Genomic DNA, 22,208 nt, shown 5'->3' on the forward strand with positions numbered 1-22,208 from the left:
GAGAGAGAGAGAGAGAGATTCATGTGGAGGAAATGTGTGAAAATGTGGAGCATTGAGAACAAGCGAGAGTGAACAGAGAATGATGAAGAAAAAAATACTGGCTCTCCCTCAGGTCTCATATTCGGTTGCTTGTCAAAATAGACTATGAAAGAAACATTTTTATGATATGCTATAATATGACTTTTTAATGACATACTATGACATTTATTATGACTTCTTATTGCATTCTATACTATGAAGTTTTTATGGCATACTATAATATGACATTTTTATAACATTTCATGACTATACAATGACTTTTTATCTTTTATAACATATTATACTGTAGTATTATTTATAACTTTTTTCAACATACTATACTATGACTTTTCTAACATTTCATGACTATACAATTACTTTTTAATGAAATAAAAAATTAACTCCCTTTTCATCAGCCTATACTATGACTTTTTTCGACATGCTATATAATGACTCTTTTCGACATACTATGACTTTTTATTTTACATACTATACGATGACTTTTTTGACTTTTCTCGACAACCTATAATATAAAGTTTTTTGACATACTACACTGACTTAACGAAAGTTCCGACAACCTATACTATGACTTTATGACTTATGTTTTACATACTTTACTATTACTTTTTTTTAAACTTTTTTTGACAACCTATATTATGACTTTTTTGGTTTTTTTCAACATACTATATATTTTTTTCGACCTACTATACTATGACTCTTTTTGACATACTATGACTTTTTTCAACAGACTATATTATGACTTTCTTTTACATACTATAATAAGACTTTTTAATGATTTTTTTATGGCATAATGTACTATGACTTTCTAAGCAACACTTTTATCACATGCTGTAATACGGCATTTTTATGGCATATTATACTATGACTTTTTTAGAGACATTTTCATGACATACTATACTACAACATTTTTTATAACTATTTTATGAGATTTTTTATGGCAGATTGTTCTATAATATAATTGAGACATTTCAATGGCATACTTCAGTATGGATTTTCCTTTACCTTTCACTGTGACCTTGTGCTCTCCAGTGTTGGGATGAGTGAAAATCTCCACATGGATGGACACCTCTCCCACGGCATCGTCCACACCAGAGCCTGAGAGGACCGGCAGAGAGAGGGGATCGTTAACTCCTTTAAACGTGGAAACATGGACTCTTGGTGCTCCTATCACAGACCAAACACTCACACAAACCACTGGGCCCAAATTAATCCTCCTCATTTTGAAAGGTTACAGACCAATTCCATTTCAAATTTCTAAAGAGAACATTGAAATGGATTTGACTGTAACCTTTTGGATATTACACAGAATATTGACTGGGCAAACGGGTCCATATACTAAACCAATCACTGTGTAACAGGAGGGCTTAAAATGAGGCATCGTGATCTGCTTGTGCATATGTTGTGGTCTGGAAGTGGACAATCAGACAGAGCTGCTATGAGTGGGCATACCTTTTTAATATAGATAGTAATACCATTCTCTGTAATGCAGGACAACTATAATACATTAACTCATGGAATACATTCTGCCTTACAATTCAACAATTGAGAGGTAATAATTTGGATTCAGTGAGGACAGTAATTTGTGCCCACTCATAGACGCAAGTTGTCTGTTAGGATGCAGGGTGGTTAGTAAGAGGCTGAGAAGAAGACAGGAGAGAAGCTGGAGAAGGTCAACTGAAAGTGTGGTACCCCCGACATAGATCAGGTCAAGACATGCTCAGATGGATCTAGACAGGTGGACACACCCATTCCTTGGTAAAGACTTTTACCCAAGCATGGCAAGAGGAGGGACAAGAAAGGGAAAGGACTTTACGGAGCGAGAAGCAGCTCAGCCTCTCTGATCTGATAGTGAAGGACGGCACTACTGATACCCAACCCTCTCAGTAAAGCTGTGTGAAGAGAGTCTGAAGGACTCAAATTCAAGTCAAGTTTCACATCCATACTTCTTGAACTCCATTAAACTAATGTTGTCATTACGTTTCTCCACAGTGTAGTTTCCATCTACCCTATACATTGGACATTATTGCATGACTGCGAGACCTCGAAGTGAAATTTAAGCAAGAATAGTTGAATGCAGTACTGGTTGTAAAGCCCTATGACGCAAATATGTGATTTGTGATTTTTGGCTAATCTAATGGTCTCAAATTGTACTTACAATAATCTTGTTAATTTAACTAGGATAGCAAATGATTAACACAAAATACCAAATAAATTTGTTTTGCTTCAATAGAACTTCTAGCTGTAAGCTGTATTTTAGAGTATAGAAGTGATGGCTCCACTCAGGCACCGACTCTTTTGTCTGGGAGGGAGATGATGGGCACATCTTTCCTCAGTGTCTGTGTGTGTGTGTTGTTTTGTGCTGCATGTGAACAAGTGGTTGAGATCCACATACAACTCCAGAAGGATACGGCGACAGATGGACATACATTTTCAGTGTTTTAATTAATGTCTTCACTTTGTCAACGGTAGCTTTGTAGCGACAAACAGCAGCCTGTTTGTGTGTTTTCAACCAGCCGCCCACGAAACAAGGTGTCCGTGGGAGTTAGATGGCAGAGTGTTCCTGGCATGCAGCTCTCCAGGGAGCATTATGGGATTTGTTGGTCTCGCTGCCAACAGGACCAAAGAGAGCAGCAGTCATCCATCTGGCCTGGTCTACTCTATGGAGGTTTTCCATAAAAGATGAGAAACAAACTTTGCTGGCTGGGAGGCAGGAAGATGTTGCCAAGAAAACGCAGGCTTTTCTTCTTCAATCGGTGCATATTTTTCTACCATATTGAAAGGTTTAACCAGAAGAGACATTAAATCTCAAACTTGTACTGTGGATAGCGTCGAAACACCTTGACCTTTCATTATTTCTATTACAAATAATGTAGCTCATAGCCTGCAGTGTGCAAGTAGCACAGTCATCACTGATCAGCAGCATGTGAGTTAATAAGAATAAAGTCTACTGAGCCTCGATCAGTCATCCTGCTCTAATCGTCTACTCTAATACGGTTGGAAATTGTTCTTTCCAGTGAAAGCCACTTGCTTGGCAGGAAGTTAATTTGCATCCTTGTTACAGTCAACAGCATCCAGCAGCTGGCGGGCAGGCTGAAGACACACTATGGGACTGTGATAATGAATACCTAACTGTGAAATGTAACCACTAACGAAAACTTCATGCTGAAATATAAATACCAATGAGTGGATAGCGCTGAAATATTTCACTTTGAAAACCATCTGTCTAAATTTGTGTGGCGTCTTTGATATTTCCAGAAGGTCATTTAAAGTTGTGCAATAAAAAAAACTAAATTTAAAGATTCTTTTACGGATCACAAATTCTAATAGAAAATCCAATCGTCAAAATAAGAGCCGACTTGCTTAAATTCATAACTTTTGACTCTAAAAAGTCAACAACAAAAAAATCAAGTAGCTCATTCTGAATTGGTAAAATTGAGAAGTCGCAATGGAATAGACTTCAGGCCAATCAGGTTGTGTTCTGTCAGTCATGTGATCAAAGATAGAGGAGCTCAGATATGCCACTGAAAACCCGTGAATGACTTGAATTTGTAAAAAAGAAAAGTTTTTGAAATTGCAAAATGAAATGACCTACTGGAAATTTTAGATGGGACAATTTGGACCACATAAAATCAATGCTGTCCAATCAGTTTTTTTTTTTTAGTTCCGACATGAAGTATTTGGTTTCGTGCTTATACTGCTTCTATACGTTTCTCCTTGGCTTCTGTCCATAGACCACTGTTGTTCATCAAGAGGACAGTCAGTGTGCTGGAGCTTGTGCAGCATCAAATGAAGTCATCCTGTGTAAGTGCTTGTGAGCAAGTGTCACATCTTTGGATACTAATCTAGAGTGACAGAAATCAGACCACCTGACCTGAGCTGTTTCTGATTGGCTCAATCTGTGGAGGGGGGGGGTGGGAGTTGAGCACCCTCTCTCATCACTGCTGTAGGGCGAGCCGCGCTGCACGTGGGAGCTATGTGTGTGTTTGAATGTGTCAGTCTCTGTATTTCTGTGTGATGATAGAGCAGGCGAGGACAGGGAGCCCTCCCAGACAAAACTGAACAGCCATCATCGTTCTACGTAATCATTCTAGTCTTCTTCTTCAGCGTCTTTCACTTCAAACACAGTGGCAGGGGTGGTGACGTGGGGGGTGGGGGGGAGGATTTCCTCTCTGTCTTCCTCACCGGAGACAGACAATACACTGTGCTTCTGCTTCAACAACCTTAAAGACAGTCTCACTCAGTCACATTGGCTCTGCTCAGTCACTCGCTCTTCCTCTCGCCCACGTGTACACACACACACACACACACACACACACACACACACACACACACACACACACACACACACACACACACACACTTACTGGGCCCTCGGGCTTCTCTGGGTGACATCATGCTGGATCAGGATTCCTCCACACTTTAATGCATTTCTATTCTTTTTGTCTGATGTCAGCACATCATGCTTTAGTGTCTGTTCATACATACAGTCCATGGCGTATGTATTCAGTGCAGTTCCGTACATACAGGCATCAGTGTGTACATTACATGCATGAATGCATAAAGTCTATGTTGTTATAGTTGCGGTGGGCATGTATGCGTATGCGTGTGTAAAAAGGCAGAGATAGAAAAGGATGTTCAATCTGTGCATTGCATTTGTTTGTTGGGATGAGTTTGAGCAGGCAGGGGAGTTTGCAGGGGAGTTTTGGGATGCACATGGGGTGGGGTGGAGGGAGTTGGGCTTTGGTCTGGAGGCTTTCCGGTAGCCCTGGATGTCTCAGGCCCTGAGCCTGAATGCCACATACCCTTGTCTGGGTAAACATCCTCACTAGTGGTGAACCTCACCCCCTTCCCGCCGAACACTGGCCCACAGACGGGGCAGAAGGAGGAGGTAGACAGAGAAAGGAGAAACACGTAGAAATATGAAGTTTACAGAGTAGAAAAACAGACCAACATTTATAAGTCTTGTCCCTAAAGATGGGAGAGATCCTGATCGATACATTGTTATTTTAATCAAATCAGCTTGTTGTAATTCTTCAGATCTGCTGTGAAATCCTGCAACATGTCAAATCACACACAGATCTTCTGCTGCAAACCGGACCTAGGTATGCTCCAAAAACAACAACATGGCATTTTTGCTAATTAAATTCTAAATGATCATGGCATTTCTACCAGCGGCGCCCAGGGACAGCGTGTCAGCCATCAGCGCTTCCACAAAGACGATGGCTGTTATGAAGCCATCTGACGGTAGGACGGAAGCTGAGCAACAGAATCAAAGAGCGAGAGAAAAGAGGGGGCGGGCATTTATTTTTCATTGCAAATAGCTGTCAGATCATGTAAAGAATAGTCTGTGTGTTTCCCGAGGCTGGCTTCCAGGAGACTCCGAATTTCAGAGCAGAGAGAAAATATATTATGCAGCTACAGCCTCGACTTCATGCTCTACAAAGCATGGGAGACACTTTCAGGATATAGAGCTCAACATTTGGGAAACCCTAATATCAACAGAGGAGTGGGAGACACCGAGAAGGGTGGCTCCTCTGAGAGGGGAGAGTAGAAACAGAGATATGCTGATCTCAATAACAGAATGAAGTAGCGTTAGACATTAACTTCACACTTGGAAAATGAAGGTATACTGGAAATGAAGAGAATTGTCCCAAAGACAATTATTTTACCTTGTGCATTCTGTGACTGGACAAAAGTGCGAATGAGTTTGTCTGTCGCCTGCGTGTAGAGGGACAGGGCGTAGTGGAGAGACAGGAGGTCAGGACTCTTCTCCAGGAAAGTCTTCTTCAGACCCACACCACCAGCATGGAAATATTGCTAACACACACAAAGACAGGCAGACAAAGTAGACGACAGCTGTTAACTTACTTATTCGCTGCAAAAGATTCTTTAAGTAGAGAAGGCACTTTACTTGTTCAACTGAGAAAAAAGGATTCAAAATGTTTACAAAATAATTTAGAGCTGCAACAATTAATCTATTGATAATAATAATAATATCAACCTATACTTATATAGCACTTTTATGAAAACAATGTCAACAATGCAAAACCCAAAAGAAACAATAAAATAGGAATAAAAGTCTTTATGTCACCAGCTACAACCAATCACACCACCAAACAGAGGTACAATTAAGAACAGGTCAAAACTTTAGCAAACTTAAAGGTGGATAGGGAGTGATTCACAAAAAAGTCTGTTTGTGTTTTAGAAAAGTTCTAAAAGATTAAACTAATTTTGGCAAACCTAATCTACTCAGGCAGTTTGTTCTAAAGTACAGTTGGTTATTCTGTTAGTCGATTGACAGGAAATGATTCAAAAACTATTTTGACAGTTGATTAATCCTTATTTTTCAAGCAAAAATGCTAACGTTAACGGATCTAGGCTCTACAGTGTGAGAATAAGCTCCTTTTTCTTGTATTATAGCAAAATTACAAGTCTTAGGTTTTGTGATGGGCATTTTTCTCATGTCTTATAGCCAGATGCTACATTTAAAAAAGTTGTGGAATACTTGTTGAAACATTAAACCTGCCTGCAAACTTTAAAAGTGATGATGGTTTCTGTCTCTGTAGAATGAGTTGCTACAAATTGTGGATCCACCACCAACAGCTTGCATTAATTAAATATGTACATAATCTCTGGCATGTTACAGGGCCTCTCTCCAGCTCCACATCGTCTGAATCATTTCTGTGCCCCTGCTCTACGGATGTTCCAGTTATCTTATGCAAGAGATGCTTTTGGAATGAAATGTCCATTTTAAATATGTCTTATTTCTCTTTTCTTAACCATCTCAGTAAACTTAAAATCCAGTGTAGCTTAATAGGTGTTAATTATAGAACTTAATGTTCTTTCTTTACCTACTTTAAAAAAAATGATTACGTCCCAGTTCAATCTCTGAGTTCTAAGCCTGTCTGGTACATTTTGTTCCACAGGTAAAAACAGCTCCAGAAAGGGAACATGCTCTCACCTGGAGGTCTGATTTCCGTGGTCACCATTGATTTTATTTGCATCTAATTGAAACAGCCATACTGTACATACAGTGATTTGTTATTTTGTTTCACGTTTTTTGTTGTTGTTAAAGTTCTTTGCCTAGTACATCACTCACATGCACATATAGCTATCGTACAAACATGACTCTCAATTAAGTTTTCTGTAACTTAAACAAATAAATCACAGAGCTGTAAAGCCCAAAAAGGGAACGCTCAAAGTCTTAAAGGTTGGACTATTATAAACCACATCCTTGGAGAAAACTTCAAATTCAAATATGACTTTTAAAACCAAAGGGTTTACTGTAATGTCCACTAGCCATACCTGTTTATTGTCAAACATTTAAGGTGGCTCCCGACAGTGAAAGACATTTAGCGAAGTGTTTTACCTTGATGGTGTCCAGGGCCAGCTCTATCACAGCACACTGCTTCGGGCTGAGCGCTTTGGCCTCCTCTCGAACCATGTGCTCCTGAAGATGACAACAATAGAAGCACAGACCAAAATGATGCGCCTGTCTGTTCATATCATGTGTCTCGTTTTTCTTGGCAATTAAGAGTCTTGATCTGAAGCACTGGTGTCAGGCCCAGAGCATAACGGTGTAAAAACATATTGTACCTTCAGCTTGGACAGCTGTCCCAGCTCCTTGGCAGCATTAAAGATGAGCTGAGTGCCCTGGAAAAGACAGCAGGACAGATGGAAGAACGGTAGAGAGGAGTATTGTTATTATCGGGACAATGCGGGGCAGCAGTAAACGGCTTAGTGTCACACAGAGGACAGCAACGTTTCCGACACACACATTCACAAACAGTCACTCTAAGCCGCTTTATAGATATAAGGTGCTTTCTCCTTCAAATGCTGTTATCACACTTATCTGTGTTTTATTCATTCCAGAACATTACACTCCGCTGAACAAATCAACACACACAACACACACACACACACACACACACACACACACACACACACTGAGACATGTCAGTACAAAGAGAAGGGAAAGTGGCTCAGCTCGTAGTTAGGGCAAGAAAGAAGACACACTTGTGCACTAATGTACGCACAAGTGCACACACACACACATGTAGCAGCTATACAGTTGCACTGTGGGGTACGCAGGTATTTACTGGATGTCCAGCCTTATGCAATACTCTGGTGCGCGAATATATCACTAAGTGCTACTGATTGCACTTTTAATCCTATCCTTGGTTCCAGCCTTAGTCACGAAATAAGCTTTTGTTATATACTGTATGGGGCTAGAGACTAGAAATAATCTTACAAGCAACAGCACAATAATGTCAGAAACAAAACGTTATAGATTAATTAAAATGGAAAAATTAAACTAGTGTGCACTATTGAAACTGTGATGTGTCTATTCATTTAAACTGTTTTTACTTTAGATTCAGTCAGGCAAGCGAAGCCTGACAGGGTCATGTGAGAGAAATCCAGCCACCCTCCACTGCTACACTATGTTAAATCTACAGAAAATAAGGTAGATGGTTGAGCATTTTATTTCATGGGGCTACTGTGATGAAAATAGTTATGTTATGCCAAATATTCTCACCCTACGAGCACATTTTTGCTGCTAAAATGCACCATAAACTGCAGGTCAAAGTGCCAAACTTCACTTCCAGAATGAGGCTCGTAAAGCTTTGCAATGCAACTTGCAGCTGAACCACGGCATATTTCTTCTTCTGTGTTGCAGAAATGAACAAAACAGCTAATAGTTTTTGAACTCCAAGTGAAATTAAGTGACGATTAACCTCCTTGACTGGCAGTTTGTGGTGCGTTTGAGCCGCAAATATCTGCATGTCGATTTGAGTGTATAACCTACGGTTTGGCTGGGAGTGCAGGCAGCTACTGCTACAGCATTTCTCACAGCACATAAACAGCACTATAAAGGACCGTTGTGCAAAAACAAAAGTGAAAAATCAATATTTCCACTGCTTTGTTTGACTGGCGAGCTGAGGGAGATAGACGGAGACACGCAGAGAAGACAAGGAGAGAGACAAGACACATTGATCTAAAGGGGTTTAGTCCTTACATCACTGTGAGACGCATTCTTCAGTCTCCCCTGGAAAGAGAGCATGTGGTTAATACTTCAAGCAGTGGCCAGTCCCTGCAGTCTGACTTCACTCTCAATGGCTACATGAGAATAAGCCTTTTAAGTGCAAACGTGCAAAATGTTGAAAAAAAAAAAATGAGCATACTCGTCACTGCTGTAGATGTCATCTCCCTTCAGTTAGCTAATAAGCTTTACCGCCAAACCAACAAAATCAGACAACAGATTGCCGGTTGCCAGAGCAAGAAGAGCATACATGCTGACAGGAGTAAATGCATGCTGATAAAACAAAACATTTTGTCCACATTTGCCTTCTTATGCAGATTTAGATGAGAAGATATCTGTGCTAGCACAGAACTAGAGCAGGGAGGTGATTAGCTTATATTAGCATACAGACAGGAAACAAGGGGAAACAGCTAGCTTGGCTTTATCCACTCCCATCTCTCAGCTCACAAATAAACACATTATGTCTTGTTTGTTTAATCCTTACACAAACGGAGCGTAAAAGTGACAGGATGTGATTTTACATGTGCTGCAACTGTGTCACATGTAAGTGCGCCCCGCTGCTGCTGCTGCCGCCGCCAAGAAATAGTTAGTGCACGTAGCTCTCAATCCACAATAGTTCATTTAAACGTTCGAGTTTGTGTACAGAAAAAACGAATCAGATATAACATGTTAATTGGTGAGCATTAGAGGTGCTGGTAGTCGGATTTTTGAACTGGAGAAAGCCCGGCTAGCTGTTTCCCCTCCACTACCAGTCTTTAAATTAAGCTAATTAACTCCTGCCGCTCGCTCTCTACTGAAAGCATAGATATGATAATCTCAAACTTAAGAACTTGAACTTAAAAAGATTTACACTCAAACAATCTTCGTATCTAACTTTTGACAAGAAAGCAAATAAGTGTAGTTCCCCAAAAGTTTATCCCTTTAAAAGAAGATCAGATAAAACTCAGCAGATTCAATACATTACGGCTCTATGTGATAACTCATTCATTGAACTGTTGCACTCAGTGGTGAAATGTGCATTTACTCAATAAGCCTACAACAGTGGCAGGTAACACAATTGGTGATTGAGCCTATGGCCTAATAATGACAGTATTGCAATATTTATATATTTGCAGTATTAAGAACTAGGTAGTTAATTTTTTCTCCCCTGTATAGACACAAACATTTAACTATACACACAATTCTGATAAATGTAAGCTCATGCATCAATGTAAAGTCTCCAGACTTTTGATCTCAAAGCACAATTCTGTTCTCACACAATTAGAAATTCTAAATCAATCAGAAGTACAGCAGTATTTACGGGAATGCCAACACAGACGCCTGGTTTGTAATACTGAAAATATATAAAAATTCTAATATTGCAATACTTTTATCTGCGTGCGATATGCGCTAAAACTATTATGTTATCTCCTTCCGCAATGGATATTGACTTAACAGACATTTATTATTTATTTAAATGAAAATCTTTGAGATTACCACTTCAAATTTTGAGGTACGATATGATCAATGACATTTATTGTGTAGCATATATAATGCACATAATTATACCCAACAGTATATTAAATAATTAAAACCCTCAAGTGCCATTTTTCTGCCAAATATGTACTTTCACTTTTGATACTTTAAGTACATTTTACTTATAATACTTACGTACTTTTACTTATATAACATTTTCAGAACAGGAATTTGACACATAATGGATTATTTCCACATTCCTTATTTGTGGAGTTCCTTTTTACTGAAGTTAAGGAACTGAATACTTCCTTCACCACTGGTTACACTTGAAGGTTAACAATAAATAAGAGCTGCAGATCACGTTTACCAAGAAACACACATCAATTCTGTTCATTAGAAAACACATCACTTCCTGTGCAGCATTATCAACTACACCATGGAAAAGACGAGTCAAAGACATTAAGAGTCAAACTGATAAAGTCTCGTTAGAAAAGTCGTTCTGTGCATCAAGACCAGTGACAATACCAGCATCACAATCATCATGGTAACAACAGAACATAAAATCAAACCAGGACAGACCAACACGACAGGTCTGCAGAGACATAAAGTACAGTGTTGTACAGTATACTGAGTGAAGACTGCAGTGTTGAAATAGATCAGATGCAAGCAACAAACCCACAGTGGGCGGTGGAGGGGGACACAGTTCAAACAGGTGGGAAAGGTGGGGACAGTGGAGGGAGGGAGAGGGGCGTGGGGTGGGGGTGGGGGTGGGTCAGGACACCAGATACCAAGCCACCGAGAGATCAGAGTCACCCCACCAGAGTCCCAGTATAAGGAAACAATGCATGAGAAGAAACAAGGCAACACCAGGCGCAAGAGAGGAGTACCACTTCCTGTTTTAAGGAGAGTGTTCGGGAAGAAGAGACAGCAGAAGAGGGGGGCACTGATTGGTGGAGACTTTTGAAAGGGTTGTGGGACCTATCAGAACCAGTCAGGAATGCACCATGCTTCTGTCTTCTCGAAAGAGAGACAGTGTTGGAGGAGAGGAGAAGAAGAAGAAGGTGAAGAGAAGAGGAGGGTGAAGTAGGAGAAGAAGAGGAGGAAAAAGAGAAGAAGAAGAGAAGAGAAAGAAGAGAAGAATGTGAAAAAGAAGGAGAAGAAGAAGACAAATAGGAAGGAGGAGGAGGAGAAAAAGAACAAGAAGAACAAGAAGAAGAAAAAGAGAAGAAGAAGAGACAGATTGGGACAGATCTGAGAGGTGAGAAGGGAGAGGGTGTGATGTGGGGTTAAAAAACAGGGGAAGATCGCAGCCACATATAGCAAAGAACCAACCACCGTGGACGGACAGACAGACACACACTCAGGAGTGCTGTACTTACAATCATCTGTGGAGGGAGAGCGGTGGGAGCAGGATGTAATAGTAATCACAACAACAACCAGAGAGAAGGGTCAGTCAAGCTGCAAAGAGCCCCACATCAATAAAAAAAATAAAATACAAGTTTGGGCCTGAGGGCTGGAAGGACGTGGACCAATTGTCATGTCTAAAGCCTGGACTATGTACAGGTAGAGAAGTGAGAGAGGCCAGTGGTTAAGTAATTTTACTCCTATGAAATTTCTTAGAATAGAGCAAATAAGTGTTTTAGCTTTTAACAGCAACTTCACTTGCAAAAATAGCCATTCTAGAGATGATCATGTGGTATTTGCACACATGCAGAACTCACTATCTTCTCCTGTTTTTGTTCCTCCCTCTTTTCCCTAATTGGATTAACTCAATTGGACAGGGGCTAACTGCAGACCAATGGCTACTGAGGCTGAACCAGTTGTGTTGATAACTGGCTAGCACAGAACATGGTAACCAAAGATTAATTATCACCTTATTAAAAGTGATATGAGGCTCTTTAGTTCATAACCAAACACAAATAAGAACACATATATCCAAAACAAAAGAAAACAAGAGGCTGCTTTCCAAAATGTATGATTCCTTTTTTTTTTGGAAGTGGGCCGGATCCTTTGGGCAAATATTTTCTGCCACTTTGTTATGAGTTACTCATAAATCAGAAATCTCTCCAGATAATTGCTGGCTGACATACTGGAGAGCAGCCATGAGCTGGTGTAAGAATGATATGGTGCACTCCTTTTCTCTTTTCAGCTTTTTTTTTTTTTTTTTTTTCTTGAAAGGGAAGGGTCTCATCTCGGTTGTTTGGATGAACTGGGGCGATGCTAAATATAATGTGTGGATAGAATGCCATATAGAAATTGATCTTTTATAAGAGGGCCATCTTGAATCGCAACACACGCACAAAATGTCTGCCTTTCATATTCTCCACCTCCTCCTCCTCCTCCTCCTCCTTTTGATGCCGCCTCAGCAGTTGGAGGTGTGTGTAAGTGTGTATCCTTGCATGTGTGTTACATGTATTGCCTTGATCATCATAAGATCTTATATATCTCCGTAGCAACATCCACACTTGCATATATGTGTATATTTATCCACAGCAGGCACAGTCAGCATCGAGTGCCAACGTGTGCAGCTTAGCATCATTACTGTGTGTATTTGTACGGCTGTATGCCTCTGAATGCATGCTCATACGTCTGTGCACTCTCACCGTTTGATCTGTGAGCGGCGGCAGAACGATGGTCTTCTCCATGGTGTTCATCACCAGCTTCCACAGCTCCTTCAACACACGTTTCAGCACGGTCTTCTCACAGATCTTAGCAAACAAAGTCAAGCTGGCAGGAGGTGGGGGAGACAGAAGACAGGAAGGAGTGGTGATTAATAAGCAGCAGAAAGGAGGCAAGCGCTTTTTTTCATGGAAAAAAGAAATGATGATCAAGAACAAAGAACAAAAAAAAGTCTTTTAGGGAATTTCTTTTCTGCTTCTACTCACCTAGAGTCAGGCATGCTCACGGATGCCTTTTGTAGTCAATCTTATGTCTCGGTGAGCAATTTCAGTGATAATATTAGTTTGGCACAATCCATAACATGACTATGGAATCAAGTAGGAATTTCTCTCAAAAGTAGCGAAACTACATAAAAATAACAAACTTGTGTGTGTGGATTGCTGTTATAACTCCTCCTGGGCTGCATCTTAGCTTCACCGACATCTACAGCTTCACCTAAACTATGATGACCATTCAACAAACCTTCAAATTGCATTCAGAGACAAAAACAAGCATCTGTGAGTTTCTAGGTAAAAAAATAATGAAATGCTCTCAAAGCTAAACTATCCCCTTCAGAGGACTCCACTAAAATGGCCTCACTTGCTGTCCAGGAACTCCATGATGGGCTGCAGGACGTTGTCAGCATCCTGGGCAACGCTGCTGGCATTTCCCACATTTGAGGTTCCCTTCACCTGAGCCAAGATGTCTCCCATCTGCTTCACGTTCTCCTCTATGTGAGGCTGGAAACTACAGGGGAGAAGCAGAAGAGGCTTTTAACAAAGTCTGCACTGTGTCTGTCGGTCTGTCTGAATATACATCACCTGAATGTGATCTTATGTAAGAATGACTTTGTGTGTGAGTGTGTTTCTACCTGACAGAAAAGATCCTGCTGAGATCATCCATGACATTGTTGAGCTTAATCTGCAGGTCTTTCAGGATGTCGCTGGCCTCCACACACAGCTAAAGTACGCACATGGAAACACACACACAGAACTGGTTGGAGTGACTGGGCAGTAGGGTGGGCAGTAATAATGACAAAGCACATTTGGATTAAAGCTTGGGATTGTGATCCCAATGCCGTTATATAGTTTCAGTTCTTTGAGAACATTTCGGTGTGTTTTCTTTGCAAACTCCAGCTAAATTTCGGTGACATTTTCAGAGATGGAGAGAAACTGTGGCAAATAGTTTGGCCTTTTGCGAACTGTTAGGCTAAACTGTTGCTAATAGTTTAGCCTTCTCAAACCTTAGCCAGGAGCAGAAGGCTAAACTATAAGCAACATTTTCAGTTAATCAATTTTGTCAGACACTCTTTTTGATAAGTCTGAGGCACCAAAGGGACATACAAGCGCATCTGTATAACAGCCAATAGGAAGGCCCTTTCTCTGAACTGACCTGTGATTGGCCAAAGTCTACCATCACAATCTAGATTTTCTTATACCTGAAAGAAGGGCCAAGAGGAGTAGGTATAGTTTTCTCCCCGAGGCATACTGAATCACAGTATGCTGAAAGGTTATGACGACATTTTTGCCCATTTGACGCCAAAAATAAACTGCAAGTCCCAGCTTTAAGAAGCTTGTACTAGGCAACTGTAACCAAATACTAACATACGCACACAACTAAGCTGGTGAATAACACCGGTTGGGAGTTGAAACTCGAGACAGGACCAAGAAAAGAGAATCACTCACATCTTTTCCACCCATGGCTTCAAACATCTTCTCCAGCTGAACTCTCAGCTGCTGGATGTTGTTGATCAGGATGCAGGGCTGAGGATAGAAAGACGAATGGATCAGCCTTCTTATTGGTATAGGATTCAAAGAAACATTTCTTACAGCAACCATGAATATACTCCAATGTACTTTTTGATTAGAATTGACAGAGCTGAGTCCACTTTGAAAATCCACACAGGTTCATCAAGTCTTTCGTCACTTACCACTTTCTCCATGGTGACATAGTTGGCAAACAACTTGGATATGATATCAGCATAGGAAAGAAGCACATTGCTGATGGTCTGGAGAGAGAAACAAGAACGATCAGCAGGTCATTAATCATCACGCTGTAGTGAAAACTACTTTTAAAGATTTGGCAAGGTGTGATTTGACTGCAAATTGAACTGAATCTACCTTAGCAAATCGCTTCATGTAGTGTCCTACGATCTGCGGATCAGGACACTCGAGCTTCCTGATGATCTCAAAGCTCTGGTTGAGCTGGGAAAACACATCCACCACCGAACAGGAGAACAGAGCATGTTCTGATGTGACCTGGAACTGCAGGGCAGAAAGGGTGTGCAAGGAGATTAAAAAGTGGGATGATGCGTAAGTGATTAGGGATGAGTAGGAGTAGCAGGTGAGAAGCGAGCAAGATGGGACCTCTGGGCACTGAAGATCATACAGACGGACCATTAGATGCTATTTTAAACTGAACCTTTGATATCTTTGCCCACATGTACTGCGCCTCAGACCCCCTACAGCCATAGACAGACATCCGGTGACAGTTGGGAGCTCCTGTCCGTCTTCATGTAATTGGCTGCTGGTTAGCACCTGGTCCCTAATTGGCTAGAGGTGAGTGTGTTTGTGCTCCTCTGGGGAGTCTGGGTAATGACGTGAAGACAGCTTTCCTCCAGTCAAAACTATGGAATAAGGCCATTAATTCACACTGTCCTGCTGTCACAGAGATGTCTACCTCCTTGAGTACATGCACGGCTCAACCACGCTTCTTTGAACTTCCAAAGAGTACAACGAAGCACTTTGACTGAAACATCCTCTTAGCCCAAATACACTGTATGCCTTAATATCCACGTCTGTGCTGCCACGTCCATGCTTCTACTGTTGCCTTTGAAGAATGCAGGAGAGAAGTGTGGGATGCAGAGCGGGATGGAGGATACAACTTTGATTGATAACTTTGCGTGTGACAGAGGAAGTACAAAGGATGGATTACAGTAATTCTGCATGAACAACGGCGACTCAGCGCTTGCAGAGGAGTGAAAGGGAGATAAGGAGAAAAGGAGCAGGACATTTTTACCCCATCCTTTTTGTCTCTCTCCAAAGCACCGTGCAGAAAGTCCCGAGACACTTCCTCGTTTTCATCCAGCCACTGAATAACAAATGGTTCAAACCACCTATGGAGAGCAGAAAATATATACGCATCTACAAACTAGGAACCCAAAATAAGACAAGATGATAGCTTTTTTTTCTGTTTTCAGTGTAAGTTAGAGAGTTGCTACTCACGCAGGATATTCAGGCACTCTGCTCTTGAAGAAGGGCAGGTCTTTGCAGTACTCGTTGTACAGCCACTTAACCTTGAAGTGCAGGTTCATGTAATCTGCACTCTTGCACAAGCGATTTTTTTCATGTTCTGAAAGAAAAAAATAAAGTGGACAAATGCAAGTTGAGCAAATGTCTCTCCTGGCATTTAAGCTGTCTACCTGCAATTTCAACAGGTCTATTGTGCATTCAGTGGGATTGACCTACAGTCAAGCACACGTCGTCACGGACTTGATGAATATAATTAATGGTTTAATTACATAATCACATTTTGTGTAGCTGTCATAGCACAACTCAAGACTGAGATTATTAGGAGAGGACACCAATCACACCAATTTTATTCAAGAAATCAAATATTGATCAAACCCAAACACTGTGTATGACCTTTCAGGCTATGCATAATTGACAAACATTTCCAAAAGTTTGATCAAAACTAGAGATGCACCGACACCGATATTGGACATTGGTCAGATACTGACTCAAATAGCTGGATTTATATTTATGCCCATATTTGTCATACTTTACTTTACAAAGTTAGGACACCATGTTTAAGTCAAGTCTGATGGTGCCTTACACATAAAAGAATGATCCCAATCACTTCCACAGAGTGAGGCATACAGATTATTAATTCAAATCTGGTATCGGATCGGTACTCCGTATCGGCCGATATCCAAAGCTCAGTTATTGGTTTCAGGACTAAAATAGTCAGATTGCTACACCTCTAATAAAAAAAAAAACCCTGGTATGAGTGCAGGAGGAATACCAGGAACCTTTAACTAAATCAGACATATCCATCAAAAATGTGTTGGCTGTTTGCTTGGGCTAAAACAAAAGTCCTCCATATCTCAGATTTGTGTGTAAAGCTTAACAGATAAGGAGCATCATTAAGGTCAACAACTGTATCTCCTAATCCATTTGACCGATTTCCACTAATGCTAAGTCTTCCAATACTTTCATTTGGTGTGGCTTACCACATATTGGAATGTACATTTACTTAAAATCGTAATCGTAATCTTAATCTATCATTGACTTGCACTCACCCTCCATTGCATACTTCATATCCTGAGCAAACAGGTTCCACATCACTTCAGCGCTGATTTTACCCACGTTGAGCTCCTGGGGAAATCTTGATGGAGGAGAGAAGGAGAAAGGCTTACTGTATTTGCAGTTAGCGAGGGAAGGTATATGAAATTGAGAGAGCAGATAAGAGACGAAAAAGAAAAACAAACTGTGGAGAAGAGATGGGGAAGGAAATGGGATCAAATACATAGAAGAGGAGTAAAGAGACTCACTGGTTTAGGCAGGGAGTGTAGGAGTTCTTGTCCTCCTCGATAATGGAGACGATAAGTGTGATGAGTTTGGACCAAAAATCCAGATTTTTGATGCAGGGTCCCTGCTCCTCCGGAGGCACGACGCCCGGTTTGGCCTGGAAAAGCAGTGACACAACTAGAGTCACAAAGAAACCTACATATACTCTTTGGGTTGATATTAGCTTGATGACTTTGTTCAGTATGTGATGAGAGGATCAGCATCTCTGGCAACAACTGCCAACCTGAAGAGTCTGTAAACAATTGTACTCTGCTCAATCACTAAGATTTTAAAGCCTGTTTAAAACAATTTTCTTATCATCATTAAACAAATTTTAGGCCATACTGAACACGCCAAAACCTCTTCACACATGCTGGATAAGACATCCAATGGGCCAATCTTCCAAAAAGTAGTGTAGTTATGTAATTGTTATCACTCTCAATTTGAATTGTACTAATGTTATTTCTTATTGTCCGAGACTGAGAGACTTTTTTGGAGGGGAATTCTTGACGGTGTTCTTATTTGTTTTGCTGTTCAAACAGCTTTGAACAGACTCAGAATGTCAACTGTCTGGAAGAGTTCTTTGAAATAGCTGAAGAAAAAAAACAACTAAGCCTGAGCACTGCAGGGGTTGAAGAGTGAAGAATGACCTTGCAGAGATTTCAACAAAATAGAGCAACGTCCCTCAGGATAAAATGTTTTATTCAAAGGGAAAAATGCTTATTTGAAATTCACGAGGGAGTCTGACTGGAGTTGCCGCTTTAATGAGGACTTAAAGCAAGTTCTAGAAATCCCTGTTGAAATCCGATGCAGGAGTGATGGATGGGAGAGCCTGGCCTACCTCGACTAAGAGGATGACGGAGACTCACCACACACAGACGCACTGAGCAAAATACAGACATCAAGCAAAGGAGTTTCACTTCCAGGAACATTTTTAAGCCAAGTGGTCTGATTAGTCCAAGAAACCTCTCTTTGTAACAGTTATTTATGAAGAAAACTGCAGGCCAAGATTTGAATGATTAATACGGCCAACTCTTTCAGTCAGTCCGGAGTCAGGCAGTGACTTATCCTGCTTGTTTCTTCTGAGAGAGGGAACCAAATCACAGCCAAAGAAAAAGAAATGTACATCAATCATTGGACATCCACAACAAAAAATATCAAAGTCCGATACCGACGCACCCAAAACAATCTTTTCTGAAGACTATCCCTGTATTTTTCTTGTGTAAGTAAACCTCGTAATAAACTAAGTAAACCATTGGAAACATATTTCAGATTTTCACTAACACCTACAAATATTAAACTGCTGCTTCTTACCGGGTCTGTCTGATACTCGCGGCTGTACAGCTCATGACAGTTATTAAAGATGTACTCGTAGGTGGAGTTGAGGCAGGCTTTGACACAGTCCTTCACCACTTGACTGGCTCTGGGTGGAGACTGAAGCTCTTGGACCTGAAGAACAAAGTTAAAGTAGGCAAGTGAACTGAAATAAATTCACCAAATCATGGCATTTCAGAATTGTCCTCATGCTCATCTCGATTGCAAAGACAAATAAAAAATGATTCTTCTGAAAAAATCGAATTCTACAGTAGAAAGATGAACACCAAATAAATAATATTATAATATAATATAATATATTGAATTGTGCTTTTCAAATCAGAGTAAAGAGGAAACTGTTGATGAACTTCATTATGTATGTATTCTATATGTGTAACACACTGAGCTAAATGGCAGTCTGATGGGTAGGTGGGGTGGAGAAAATACAGGCGATAAAAAAGGCTTTGTCAAACGAAGACAAAAGAAGGGACGGTACCTTCATTCTGAAGAAGGTGATACTGGTGAGGAGGTCCACTGTGGACTTGAGGTCCTGCAGCCTCTCGGGACTGCTGGCAGGGAAGTTGTTCTGCAGTCAGACGAAGAAAAAACACAATACAGTGAGGCACAACACATGACTTCGTATCCATCCTTGTCCCCTGTGTGCTTGTGTGATCCGGCATAGGAAACACTTGTTACCGTGTGGGTGTGCAGTGTTTCCTGAATGTGTCTGTGCATGTTTTAGAGGAGCTGTCAGTCTCATTAACACATCCGCCTGCTTTGTCTCCCTGCTTCTCTCAAAGAGGAAAGGAGAAGCACAGTAGAGAGAAAGAGGGGAGGTGGGATGATGTTCTACCATGCAGTCTGACTATCCAGCCACCATCAGTTGTCATCTATTATATAAGCGTTTCACAGATAATATATGAGGGCGGAGAGCAATCTTACTCGGTACATGGACAGGTCGATCCTCAGAGAGTTGTGAAGCTGGTCTAGAAGCTTGACAAATCGCTCTTTCTGTGGGAACACAGATTTGAACATCACCAGACACACATCACTGCTTAACAGCACCAGGATAACAAATAACTTAATAAAAAAAAGAAATTGTGATTGCAAAAAAAAAAAAGACACCCTTCAGTTTTATACTTTTACTTTTAAGGACATTTTGAAATATTTTTTTCTTTAAGCGCTAATGTCGGAGCGAAAGAATATAACTGTTGCATTTAATGTGTCTGCCGTGACTCACCCCAAAGTTAGAAGCAGCAAAGCGGTCTGAGGCAGAGACGTTGTTAGTTGCCTGGGTGGTGTGAGCGTAGTAGGCATTGATGTTAGCCAGTAGGGTACTCATCACTGCAGGCACACCTGGGCACATGTACTTAGATGAAAGGCAGGCAAAGTGACTGTAAAAGAGGGAGAGACGTGTAAGCAAATACAGGATTAATGACATGAAAACAACCAGCAATGCACGCAAACACACAGCCTTCAATAAGGCTTTCAGACGGTCACATACGTCATGGCTTGGTAGATGGACTCCACTCCATAACGCATGGCAAACTCATCTACAATCTCCTGGGGAGTCTCCTCAAAGTAGACCTTCCATGCGTCATCCCCTTTGGCATCGGGGATCTTCACCACACCGTTGTTCTGGATATCTGTCACATAGTGGAAGAGGTTCTACACGGACGAAAATAGAAAGGAGTTAGAGGGAGAATTGAACGAGGTGTAGAGAAAAAAAGAAGAGTGAGAGAACATACAGAAGAGAAGGTAAAGAAAGGAACAAAATGGTCAGCATCCGCACATCTTGTTGTAATCAAAGTTTCTAGATGTTTCATTGTACAAAAACAGAGCCGATTACAAGATCTGTTAATCTTTAAATGGCTGTGCTCCACAACTAGCCAATAAACTACATTATGAGGCCAACACGAGGTGCTGTCTTGACTTCTGAGTCGGCTACGTGGTTTATGGTCACTTATGTGCAGCAATAACAGTGGACATTTGTCTGTTGAGCTTCAGCTAATATGCTCTGTTTAGTAATGGGCTGCCTAATGACTCCATACAAGGCTGTGATTGGTCTACAATCAATCAGCAGAGTCTTCTGTTTTATGGGTGCAAAGCAAACTTCACATTAACTTGAGTTTGATTTGGAACGGATCTGAACATTCAAGTAAATTAACCTGTTTGGCATGGTTCATAAGGATGACTTTGCACAGAGATACTCACAGATGCACAGACAAAACACAGCTGTAGAAAAAGTACTATAAACCAATAAATCCAAAAAATATTCCAATTATTTTATTTAAATGCTCAATCTGCTATAAATGTGCAGCGTACGCATCGACATACAATGCAGAGACTCAAAAGGCATGGGCTGCATAATGTTGTCTGTGTTGTTATGCAGACCAATGAGCTGTAAAATGTACCTGTTCAAAGTTAATGTAGTGATTTAAAAATTACAATATTCCTAAATATCTAGTGGTGAAGGTACAGAGTCTCAAAAAAGGCACATATAAAACACCAGTACTTCAAAGCAGCATTTAAGTAGAGCTCTTTATGTATTCTATTACTTTCTACTACCTTCAAACACAGAACGCACAACACACTGAGCTTACTTCATGCAAACAGGTGTACTGAACGTGATAGGGGGCGACCGTCTCCTCTCCTTTGATCTCTACATTAATGTGCATGCGGATAGCTCCAGACACGGCGGATTTGTCTGTACGCTTGTCTGTGAAGAGCACAAGACATACAGCAACACAGTTACCGAACTGAAAACATCGGATTCAGAGAAGTTAGGTCACTCATACAACTGGAAGGTGAGGTGAACTGCTCATGGCAGTAAGAAGCAGTGGTATCAACACATGTCAATAGTCAACTGACCCAGATTGTACCAGACGTCCATCTCTCCGCTCAGAGTGCGGACCTCGATGATGGTTTGACCGAGGAAGTCGTCCGACTCCCGTTTGAACTTCTGCTTTACGCGAGACTTAATGTCGTCGTCCTCGTCCCACACTCGCACCTTGATGCGGTCTGAGGAGTTGTGACATTCACTAAAACAGACAGAGAGTACAGTAGTCACACTGACAGTTGGCCAAGAAAACCAGATGAATTATTATCATGATTCATGATTGATTAAACATCAA

General features: G+C 40.9%; 1 protein-coding gene across 7 annotated transcripts in view; it reads right to left on the reverse strand.

Annotated features, from left to right (window-relative positions):
* The window catches only part of unc13a (unc-13 homolog A (C. elegans)), a 47,347-nt gene that overhangs the window by 4,035 nt on the left and 21,104 nt on the right, over nucleotides 1-22,208 (reverse strand). For 2 of the 7 annotated variants that reach the window (XM_031864065.1, XM_031864071.1), the window contains 24 exons: nucleotides 21,946-22,115; nucleotides 21,678-21,793; nucleotides 20,579-20,742; nucleotides 20,315-20,468; nucleotides 20,017-20,085; nucleotides 19,571-19,660; nucleotides 19,075-19,209; nucleotides 17,745-17,878; nucleotides 17,493-17,578; nucleotides 16,417-16,543; nucleotides 16,211-16,307; nucleotides 15,313-15,456; nucleotides 15,123-15,200; nucleotides 14,878-14,955; nucleotides 14,064-14,152; nucleotides 13,793-13,939; nucleotides 13,138-13,261; nucleotides 11,914-11,919; nucleotides 9,056-9,085; nucleotides 7,636-7,692; nucleotides 7,409-7,489; nucleotides 5,709-5,856; nucleotides 4,842-4,898; nucleotides 1,042-1,134 (listed from right to left, as the gene is read on the reverse strand). In XM_031864065.1, the coding sequence (XP_031719925.1) occupies nucleotides 1,042-1,134; nucleotides 4,842-4,898; nucleotides 5,709-5,856; nucleotides 7,409-7,489; nucleotides 7,636-7,692; nucleotides 9,056-9,085; nucleotides 11,914-11,919; nucleotides 13,138-13,261; nucleotides 13,793-13,939; nucleotides 14,064-14,152; nucleotides 14,878-14,955; nucleotides 15,123-15,200; nucleotides 15,313-15,456; nucleotides 16,211-16,307; nucleotides 16,417-16,543; nucleotides 17,493-17,578; nucleotides 17,745-17,878; nucleotides 19,075-19,209; nucleotides 19,571-19,660; nucleotides 20,017-20,085; nucleotides 20,315-20,468; nucleotides 20,579-20,742; nucleotides 21,678-21,793; nucleotides 21,946-22,115 (2,474 nt within the window). The remainder of the gene's footprint in view (nucleotides 1-1,041; nucleotides 1,135-4,841; nucleotides 4,899-5,708; nucleotides 5,857-7,408; nucleotides 7,490-7,635; nucleotides 7,693-9,055; nucleotides 9,086-11,913; nucleotides 11,920-13,137; nucleotides 13,262-13,792; nucleotides 13,940-14,063; nucleotides 14,153-14,877; nucleotides 14,956-15,122; nucleotides 15,201-15,312; nucleotides 15,457-16,210; nucleotides 16,308-16,416; nucleotides 16,544-17,492; nucleotides 17,579-17,744; nucleotides 17,879-19,074; nucleotides 19,210-19,570; nucleotides 19,661-20,016; nucleotides 20,086-20,314; nucleotides 20,469-20,578; nucleotides 20,743-21,677; nucleotides 21,794-21,945; nucleotides 22,116-22,208) is intronic. The other 5 variants (XM_031864066.1, XM_031864068.1, XM_031864067.1 and 2 more) reach the window with 5 other exon arrangements.

Source organism: Anarrhichthys ocellatus, unplaced genomic scaffold, assembly GCF_004355925.1.
Source record: "Anarrhichthys ocellatus isolate YVR2014 unplaced genomic scaffold, GSC_Weel_1.0 scaffold30, whole genome shotgun sequence".
Classification (NCBI taxonomy): domain Eukaryota; kingdom Metazoa; phylum Chordata; class Actinopteri; order Perciformes; family Anarhichadidae; genus Anarrhichthys; species Anarrhichthys ocellatus.